Source organism: Apteryx rowi, unplaced genomic scaffold (genome assembly GCF_003343035.1).
Source record: "Apteryx rowi isolate R43461 unplaced genomic scaffold, aptRow1 scaffold_344, whole genome shotgun sequence".
Lineage (NCBI taxonomy): Eukaryota > Metazoa > Chordata > Aves > Apterygiformes > Apterygidae > Apteryx > Apteryx rowi.
The window spans coordinates 141,336-151,947 of NW_020449908.1; the positions used below are offsets into that span (position 1 = coordinate 141,336).

Here is a 10,612-nt window from a genome sequence, read left to right on the forward strand (position 1 = left end):
AGCTGATTCAAGAAGCAGTTGTTTACACACAGCAACTGAAAACTTAGCTTGTGCATCTTAACTTGTGATGTTTACCTGGGGCAGGTGGAATCTCAGATTACTAAATTAAATTATTCACAGCTTTTCTTTAGTGTGTCATAGCCGCTGTGAGTACCTTGATTGACTGACTAACTAAGTCTAATATTAGACTTACTGTTGAGTCAAAATTTCAGTTCATAAACATTTCACGTTAATACGGTTAAGCTCTATGTTAATGAGATTGTTTTCTAGCATGCTGTTGTCTTTCCATGGTGCCAATATTCTCCTGTTTATCTTATTTCTATTAAGTTGTTTTCTTGTGTCACTTTAAGTTTTGAGGCAGTTCTGCCTCCACCCCCACCCTGGGTGCTTATTTCTCCTTGTTTTCAAGGTTGAAGCAAATGTTGAATGATCTTATGCACCAGCAAGAAGAGCAGCAGTGTCAAGAGAAGCCATCAAAAAAGGAGAGAGGCAGTAGTGCACCACCACCTCCATCTCCTACTGTTTTTTGTCCCTTCAGCTTTCCTCCACAACCTGTGAACCTGCTTAACATACCAGGGTTTACTAATTTTTCTTCCTTTGCTCCAGGTAAGTGTTAGTACAAGTGTGAAAAGTGATACAAATTTCAAAAATTTCTGTTAAGTGGCTTAATGTTAGTGGGACTTAGTGATTTTTTTCCTCTACTTCATTTCTTAAACCAAAACAAATGCTGAAGTTTTGAAATACCTGCAAATAGCAATGTGTTACTAATTTTTGTTCTTACTAGAGCTATAGAGTAACTGTTGACTTGGATACAATGTTCCTAATCTCATTACCAAACTTGTATTATACCAAATCTACTTTTACTGTTGAATTTGAAATGGAAAAATTTGTAGGTTTTATTGTATCCTTAAGAGAATATGATTCCTTGTTAAAGTTGTCTTAAACAATAACATATTTCAGCCTTTTCAGGGAAACTGGGAAATCAGCATAGACATAGCTTATAGCTTTCAGATTCTCAGGTCTTCTCTTTTAGAATGTTTTAAATTATACAGGAGCTGTACAGAGGACTATTTATATTCAGTTTCTTGCTGCTGTAAAGATTCTAAAATTTAAGTGTTATGTCATCTGTGGCTGTATGAATACTTGTTCTGTTGGAATTTTCTTGGCAGTTTCATTGTAGTTGAAGTACTGATAAAATCTTCATGCAGGAAAAACTGTGTGTGTTTTTACCTTTACTTGTAAGAGGTTTTTATTGGGATTTCAAGAAATACTTTCTTCTGTCCTCTGATTGAATTGCAGTGGCATGCGTAGTAGCCAGTGATTTTTCTGAAACCCATGTTTCAGATAAATTCTCATTATTGCAGCACTTTCAAGATGGCAACCGTTTTTTGATAATTTTCCCTCCATTTCTTCATTTTTTTTCAAAATTTTGTGGTGCCACAATGAGGCAAATGAGGCAATACCTTCTGATTCTCTCATTTACTTTGTAGGTATTAACTACAATCCAGTGTTTCCTTCTGGTTTTGGAGATTTTGCACACAACGTTTCCTCACACAGTGAGCAGCAGCAGCAACATCCTGTAAATCATAATGCTTCTGGGAAAACTGAGTACATGGCATTCCCCAAACCTTTTGAAAGCAGTTCCTCTAATGGTGCRGTAAAACAAAGGTATTTAATGTCACAGTGCAACTTTTTTTTATTGACTCTTTGCTCATTTTTCCTGTTTTTGGAGAAGGCTGGGGAGTTCATCATTCTTACAGGGATTTTTATCTTTAAGGTAAATAATTGAATTCCAAGATGAGCTTTAATTCTGCAGTTTCAYGGATTTTGTAATTTTTTTTAACCATTTGAAGCATACACTTTTCTGTATGTTAACTCAAATGTCCTTTCATAAAAATTTAAGGTTGAATGTAGAGCTTGAGTGATTTTATGATAGAATTTATAATTGGAGGAAGATGTTTTTCACTTTTTTGAAGCTGAGCTGTCATGTCTAGAGAATGTTTGTTCTTGTGCTACGGTAGATTCTAATGAAGAATGCATTGTTTTAGGAGTGTTCTGTCCTATAATGCTGTTTAAGTACAATAATAGGTACATAAATATGTTCAGGTTGAAATCAGTGAGTAATGTGAATTTCTTCAGATGCCTTCAGTTTCCATTCGGAAGGTTTCTCTGTTTTTGGTGTCAGTGTTCATTTGATCATTAAATAACTAGGGCAGATGGCTTGCATTATGGATGAAGCTATTTACTTGCCTGGTAACGCTCACTGTTTCTACCCAAGAGACTAGGTTATAATATATTGTGTTATTTCTGTATTTCTCGCAGAAGGAGTCATAGACAACCTGAAGAGGAAATGGAAAACAGATCAGTTTGGCTTAATGACAGCCAGGAAGGAAAAAAAGATGATCAGTCTTACCTGAAAGCAGGTTTTGCAGTTTCAGTACAAAACACTGCTTCTAGTCATAAAAATCAGTCTGATATGAGCAGGAGAAGAGAGTTTGATGAGGAGTCTTTGGAGAGTTTTAGTAGCATGCCTGATCCAGTAGACCCAACTACTGTGACAAAAACATTTAAATCTAGAAAAGCATCAGCTCAAGCAAGCTTGGCATCAAGAGATAAAACACCCAAATCGAAGAATAAGAGGAAGAGTTCTTCTCAACTAAAAGGCAGAATTAAAAGTACTGGTAGGTTCTAAAGTAATTTTAGGTGCCGGGGCAAACTCAACTTTAATTACAATTTYTGTTCTGGAGAACTTACTCCCCATAAATGGTACCTTTAACAATAACTTTTATTTCAAGAACTTTTCATTGAAGTGTGAATTCATTTCACCTAACACAAGTACACAAATTTTTTTGAGTATTACAGTGTTTAAAAAAAAAAAGTGTAAATGATTTGGGCATCATGATTGAATGGATAGTGGATGCAGATTTGTTAAGACATGGAACAAACTGCCAAGAGAATCTTTTCATTATGTCTTCCTGTTGAAATTGGATGACTTACTGAAGGATATGTTTCAGTAAAATATAGAATTAGCTTAATATAGTGGCTGACTGGGGAGAGAGGGACAGGACTAGCTAGCATGCATGATACTGTTGCAGTCACTGAGGATTTAATGATGCCATATGGCATCAGTGTACAGAGGGAAATTTTTGGCTAGGAAACATCATTGATGTTTTGCATCTTTGAGGTGGCCCCTGAACCCTAACCCTTTCTCTCTCCCATAAGGTTATGAAAGTGCAAGTGCTTCTAGTATGTGCAAACCCTGCAAAAGCAGTAAAAGCAAACACTCGGAAGAGGTTGTTCACACAAAGGTGTTCAGCAAAAGAAATCGAGAACAGTTGGAAAAAATAATTAAATACAGTAGATCTACAGAAATGTCTTCAGGTATTTTTTTTTTTCTGAATTTCAGTAATTATTTTTTTGTTATGTGGATTTCTTTGTGTAAAGGACCTCCACAGTTAGTTGCCAGTATACTATTTAAAAGCAGTGTATTATGACAAGACAGAACACATTATTTTATGATGCAGGTTTTACTTTTATTTCCTAAGGGTGCTATAAACATTAAAAACTAATTATTGGCTGTTGATTGCTGTTCAGTGTTTTCTGTAGATTAGATACTTGATTAAAATAATTTAGAAACTGAAACTATTACAGTATAACAAAGAACAACCTAGCCAACCAAAGATCTCACTTGTTCATCGATTTATGGAAAAGGGTAACTGTGCAACAAATCAAACTTTGTTTAGCATTTAGTGCTGTTAAATTCCAACATTTGAACTACAACTTGTACTGCATGCATGTTTTCTTTCTGTTCACACTTAAAGGAGCTCTGTTAAATCTTATGACATCGTATAGAAAACCCTTACGTTTTTACCATCTGCACTGCTTTTCTTGCATCTAGATCATAAAAATAGTCTCTTCTGCGTCATTAGGTTCTGCTGGTACCTTTTTGTTTGAAAGATGCAGATAATTTAGTCATTGTAGCATGATGTACAGCTCTGTCAGTATAGTTATGTCCACACTAAAAGCTGTGTTTACTGGTGTTTGTATCAAAATTCTACCAGTTAAGTTCTCACAATAAGCAGCTTTGATGTCGTTTGGATGATTAAGCAGTTTTCCTCCTGCTGTTTTGTATAGACCCTGTCTTTATTTCTGGTGCACGTTTTTGTGTTTATCACTGTCTATCCCCACTTTCCTACAGCGCATGCTAGGAGAATTCTGCAGCAGTCTAACAGAAATGCATGCACTGAAGTGCCAGGTAATGCATTCACTGCTTAGCTTCAATAGTGTCCTATTACTTACTTTCTTTTCCTCTTTGCTTTGGTCCTGTAACTCAGACTGTTTCTCAGGAGTCCAATGAATTAGCTTACCACATACTAACTAGTACTATTGCAGTACCTTCTCTATAAACAAAGCAAGAGAAGTTATTTGTAATTTGCATTATATGCAGCAATGCAAACTGCTTTGAACTGCAATTGTGGATAACATGTTGATCATGTTCCTTGTTAATTGCAATAACGAATAGAAGATACCCATGTAGACTGTACACCAAAATAAAACTAGTTTCAGTAGGCATTTTAGGGATATTTAAAAGCTATTGTTACATTTTAGTAATTGTGGCAAGAGGAGCGATTTCTGGTAGCTTTTTATGGGTTGACAAAGCTTGCATCTGTTTAAAAATTTTGGTGAACTAATAACTGCAGATAATCAAATTGCAAATTAACATTTGCTGTATTGCTTACAACTTCATTACTAACAAGTATGCTTACATTAGGCTGAACTGAGTTTTTCAAATTTAACTTTTTTCCATTCAACACTTGCCAAAGTGTGTATATAATAATTAAACTGTTTTGACATGGGTGTAATCCTTAATTTTCAAAGGGAAGGAGACTTATTAAGCATCACGTTGTCTCCTTATATATATATACTGAGCTTAAGGGTAACAGGCTTTGTGTGTATGAGAATGTAGATTTATGTTTGTGGCGGGTGTGTGTGGAGGAGTGGCTTTCTTGATTTCAGTCTAGAACTTCTATTCTTTGTCTTGCTTGTGTTGCAAAAGTATGAAATATTTGTAGTATATAGGCTTGAGACCTTTGGCTATCTTGTCTGAAGCATTCAGTATTCATTAATGCTGAATATCTGCTCTGAAAGTAACGTTCTGAAGTGTGCGGTATTCTCTTTAATAAATAATGCTTTTTAAAGATGTCCTTCAGAACTGTAAGAAAAAAAACCCTGACTCATATGAATGCTTGATGTTTTTGTTTGTGTAAAGAATTAAGTATGTTTAAATTTTTGTTGCCTTCAGGAAATAAGTAAACTTTAAAACTGCAGCTAATATAATAGAATCTACACTGATTGAGGTTCAATTTGCATATGCAATAGGCAGTTCTTTTTCAACTAGGTGCATGTTAAGGACTTAAGTACTCACTGGCTTCTTTCCTTTTCCTACAGAAACTGGTAGCGATCTTTCTATGTTTGAAGCTTTGAGGGACACAATTTATTCTGAAGTAGCTACTCTTATTTCTCAAAATGAGTCTCGTCCTCATTTTCTCATTGAACTTTTCCATGAGCTTCAGCTGCTAAATACAGATTACCTAAGGCAAAGGGCACTGTATGCGTTGCAGGTATGTGCAAAAATTAGAATCTTGTATATGAATCAAACAAATCTTTGATTCTTTTTTACAGTGTAGGTTTACTATCTTTTCCAGGATATAGTGACCAGGCATTTATCTGAGACTCGTGAAAAACGGAAATGCGCAAAATCACTGAATTCTGCCACATGGATGGCATCAAATTCTGAACTCACTCCCAGTGAAAGCCTTGCTTCTACAGATGATGTAGGTTTTTATTTCAAATTCAGAAACTAGTTTACTGTGTCAGCTTCTATTTTTTGGTGTATATGCATGCACTGAACTATTTGCACTAGTGATTGAATTTTTCTGAAATCCATATTAGCTTACAGAGACTTTTCTGAAAGCATGTAAGAACATCTTTCTTCAAAAATAATTAAACGTTACAGGATTCTTTACACTGGAAATCAGTGACAAGGTAAGAACAGAACTTGGAAAACAGTAGAAAGGGCATAAATCTAAAACTGTTATTCAAAAATAGCCAAAATCTTCCTGTGAGTAAGGTCAGGGCATGTACTCATCACCAGATTCCCAAGGAATTCTTGCTGTTTTTCATTTAAGAGATCACTGATGCCTCTGCACACTTTTGTATGTATTTATAGTTGAAGTATTTGAAAAAAATGATGATAGAATCGCCTGGTTGGTTTACATCCTGAAAGTAAGATTGTTCTGCAGTCAGGCAGCATGGGGACAAGGCTGGAAACCACAGTATGTGGCTGAACAGAATTGTTGGCTTGTTGACATGTCTGTGAGAGGATGGTGCATTCCCGCATTATATGCAATTGTTCGGGTTTTTTAGGAAACTTTTGAGAAGAACTTACCTACAGGAGCATGTCAAAATTATGAACAAAATGATGCAGATAATGGGAGTACCATGTCTACATCTTCAAATTTTGAACCTTTTGCCACTGATGACCTTGGTAAGAATGATGTAATTTATAATATTGTAAGTATTGCTCCCTCACTTTCTCTCCTGAAATACCAGCAACTGGCTACACTTAAATAGTATGCTAGGCTTTGATTTCAGTGTGTGACCACATGTTCTGTAATATAACACTTGGAGCAATTAGCCACTTCTGCAACACTTTGACTTGGTCAAAGTGTGTAATAAATGGAATTCTAGTCGAGTTTTAATGTTTTAAATTTCAAAACCTGTGGCTATGAATACATTGTTATTATTGTTTACTTGTCTTACTCATTTTAAAATTTTTATTTAGATTAAAAGATATTTTTATTCTAAATATAGGCAACACAGTGATTCACTTAGATCAAGCTTTGGCTAGGATGAGGGAATATGAGCGTATCAAAATTGAAGCTGAAAGTACCCTTGACTCTGAGGGCTGCTCTACTAATTTTCAGGGTGCTTCTGCTGCTAAATTAGAAGGTATGCACATATATACATATTTTGCTTAGTTTTAGAAAATAATCAGTCTAAATATCAAGAATCATTTAATTGGCTGACTTGCTATCCTCTTCATTTATGTTGAAAACTTAAAGTTTCATAGGCTCTTAACACAGTGAAGTAAATGTGGGTTTTTTTGTTTTTCTTTAAAGAAAGAAGAACATTCATATTTTGAAATTTAACATTACTATTAAAGAAATATCAATGACTTGAGTATGTTTCCCTGCCCCCTTCTCTCACAAGGTCCAAATACCAGTGAAAGTCTCTGTGGGCCACAGTCAAGTGAAGCTTCTGCTGTTCCATGTCCTCGTATAGATACTCAGCAGCTTGACCGGCAGATTAAAGCAATTATGAAAGAGGTCATTCCTTTTCTGAAGGTAAGAACTCTTTTCAGTAAAGTGTGAACTAGGAGAATAAGAGGAGAATATACATCCTTGCATAGAAGAATGTTTATACTGAATTAGTGGAAAAAGCAATAGCTTTTTCATATTGAAGGTGTAATAAGTAGCTTTCAAATGTAATACTTTGTCTAATGTATTCTAAAACAAGCTTTTTTTACTCACACTTTTGTGTACCTGCATAGATATATTTCTGTCCTTGAAAGGTAGGACCAAAATACTGGATTTGATTTTTTGATGAGTTTGTAAATGAAAAGGTATACATTCTGCAAACTTTAAGCCTTTGTTCTTATGATGTCAGTACAATCAAATATCTTTCAAGTTCCCATTTTATTTAAAACTGATAACCCACATCTTAGCTACAGCTGCCATGTATGTTAGATTGCAAATATTGCTGAGGATGTAGTAAGGGTTAAATTTTCCAGTAGCAGAAGGATTTAATAGGAGAAAGGAGTAGTGAATCTAGATTGCATAGAATTAATGAGTGTAGACTTTGTGAAGCATAGAGGCATCTTTGTTTGGAGCTGACCAAATCAAATAGAAATGTTTGAAAATGTTAATGAATGTACTTCTGAAATATTTGCTTCCTTTTAGCAAGGACAGCTGAGATAATTTTAATGAAAACTGTTACATAGTATGTAACTTGAGATATTTTTGAAGAATAGCTCAGTATGTTGTTGATTTTTAGCATTATTTTTTTCCTGTTTACAAATATCTGTAACGCAGATGTGAGCTTGTGAACTTCTATGAATGGGGGGGAGAAATGCATTTTTTCTAGGAGGAGAAATATTCACACCTCATATTCTATGCATGGTTAATGAAGAAAAAAGGTCAAGTTGTAAGATGTTTGTCATCTCCCTGTACCCCTTTCATACCCAGTATATAAGCTTAGGTTTGTATAACAAGGTATTCTGTTGACACTTTCAAATACTGTATATRTTGTTGACATGCCACAGTTTTGGTGTCTGAAGACTTGCCGTTTGCTTGCAATTCTGAAAAGCTTTAAAACTGTAGATATCTTAACATATTTGGTAATATATTTGAATACACAGCTACAACACATGAAGATTCTTAGCTTGTCCAAACATTAAAAGGTGGCATGTGCTAATGTATTAGAAAAGTGAGACAAAGCTTTGTGTGCCTTGAAGGATCAGTAGTTAAATAAGTATGAGATCTGCCATAATTGTGTTCTACTTAGTTTGTTTCATGAGGTGGGTTAGAACCCAAGTGAGTTGTTCCTGGGGTGCTTTTCCTTCATTGCACAGGTGATGTGTGTGTGTGTTGTTGTTTTTTTTTTATTATTATAAATGCATTCCAATACTTCAGATAATGGCTAATGCTTTTTTTAAGTGGTAACTAATTAAATTTATAATATTCCTTTAGGAACACATGGATGAAATATGCTCTTCTCAATTACTGATATCAGTAAGACGTATGGTCTTGACTCTTACACAACAAAATGATGAAAGTAAAGAATTTGTCAAGTTCTTTCATAAGCAACTTGGCAGTATACTGCAGGTTAGTAGGTTTTTTTTAGTGTTGTTTTGCAACACTGTATTACAATTTGGGTTATTGGCAACAGGCAAGCTAGCTTCCCTCAAGTTGTATTTTACAACTTCAATGCTGTAGCTACTTTTCTCCTTCAGCTTTGGTATGGTGTAATGAGCATTACCTTGTTTCCTAAAGTCAAAGCTTTACCATGCGCAGAACTTTCTTCCATTGCTGCCAGATAATGAGGTGTGTTTAAAAATACTGAGCTTCACATACTGTATGTGTTGGTCCTTGGAAGTGGACATGTTTGCACATGTAAATTTTTAATAATTTAACTAGAAGTTTAAAGAAGTCTTCTGTGGTTGTCTTCAAGCAGACCTCTGGTGAAAGTCTGTGTGGACATCTTGTGCAAGTTACTAAAAACAGGTTACTTTTTTGGGGTACAAATATGGAGTTTAAATCATTAATCTGTTAAGTTCTTTTATGACTATAGATTCTATTTAAAGTATGATTAAGACACTAAACTGTGTGTGTATATATATAAAATATATAAAAAACCTGCTGTTTATTATATACTTTAATCTTGAGATTTATTAGAAATATGACAAGTACTTGGTCTTTGAACTTTTAGAGCCTTTTCCAAAACCTAAAGAATTATTTCTTTTCACAGGATTCACTGGCAAAATTTGCTGGTAGAAAATTAAAAGATTGTGGGGAGGATCTTCTTGTGGAGATCTCTGAAGTATTATTTAATGAATTAGCTTTTTTTAAACTGATGCAAGACTTGGACAACAACAGTATTTCTGTAAAACAGAGATGTAAAAGAAAAATAGAAACAACTGAAGTGATACAGTCTAATCCGAAAGAGGTTTGTTTAATTACACTTTTTGAAAAATTTAGTTTTTCTGATTTTCCTAAGTATGTGTCTTAAATTTTTTTTAATTACTTCATTTTATACATTGTATACATGTTTTTTCACCATACACAGATAGCAGTTAGTGCTATACCTGTGTTATCGTAGTATTTTGATTATGTAGAAACATGAACTGGTTAGTTTTCCTCAATAGTTGAGGTGTCCTTTACTTTTAAAGATGTCTAATTGCATAGATTTTTTGTCTATATTTCAGAATTATAGATAATTAATGGTTGTATGGGTGCATAGGAAGGAATAGTCAATTGACAAAATAGTGTTAATACGTGGGACTATTGAGTAGTCAGAATATTTAAATTGACATATTGAGTGCATTCTTTTCCCATGTCTGAGTACATAATCTCTCCAGCTGTGCCTACATCTTCTTTCAGATAGTCAGACCCATCTTTTTCATAAGACTTCATTCTAATTAGGTAGTCACTAAAGAGTTGGCTGGTTGGGATGTGTACAAAGTATGACTTCCAAGAATTTGAGTGTAAAATACATAAACTCTTAAGTAGTATTTGAGACTATAGTACATATTCTGTTCTTAGAACGCATTTTTTTGGTTGGTCTTAGCACTTTACATTATTAAAGATGTTGTATCACCATCTTTAATTGCAGTATTGCAGTGTTTTAGGAACGTGGCTTTTTAGTTATAGTTTAAAAAGAAATGCTAAACAGATGTTCATATAATACTAAATCATATACAGTCATGAAGTATCTACCTGAATGTTTCTTCTTGTGTACTATAGGTGTGACCTCAGTATCTTTTCGGCTTTTT

General features: G+C 34.4%; 1 protein-coding gene across 12 annotated transcripts in view; it reads left to right on the forward strand.

Annotated features, from left to right (window-relative positions):
• Positions 1 to 10,612, forward strand: part of PCM1 (pericentriolar material 1) — a 43,794-nt gene that overhangs the window by 24,742 nt on the left and 8,440 nt on the right. For 6 of the 12 annotated variants that reach the window (XM_026072612.1, XM_026072605.1, XM_026072608.1 and 3 more), the window contains 12 exons: positions 410 to 606; positions 1,491 to 1,668; positions 2,323 to 2,681; positions 3,223 to 3,381; positions 4,199 to 4,255; positions 5,449 to 5,621; positions 5,706 to 5,834; positions 6,427 to 6,547; positions 6,874 to 7,011; positions 7,273 to 7,406; positions 8,811 to 8,945; positions 9,589 to 9,786. In XM_026072612.1, the coding sequence (XP_025928397.1) occupies positions 410 to 606; positions 1,491 to 1,668; positions 2,323 to 2,681; positions 3,223 to 3,381; positions 4,199 to 4,255; positions 5,449 to 5,621; positions 5,706 to 5,834; positions 6,427 to 6,547; positions 6,874 to 7,011; positions 7,273 to 7,406; positions 8,811 to 8,945; positions 9,589 to 9,786 (1,978 nt within the window). Of the gene's footprint in view, positions 1 to 409; positions 607 to 1,490; positions 1,669 to 2,322; positions 2,682 to 3,222; positions 3,382 to 4,198; positions 4,256 to 5,448; positions 5,622 to 5,705; positions 5,835 to 5,952; positions 6,046 to 6,426; positions 6,548 to 6,873; positions 7,012 to 7,272; positions 7,407 to 8,810; positions 8,946 to 9,588; positions 9,787 to 10,612 lie in introns of those variants that run through there. The other 6 variants (XM_026072604.1, XM_026072607.1, XM_026072616.1 and 3 more) reach the window with 3 other exon arrangements.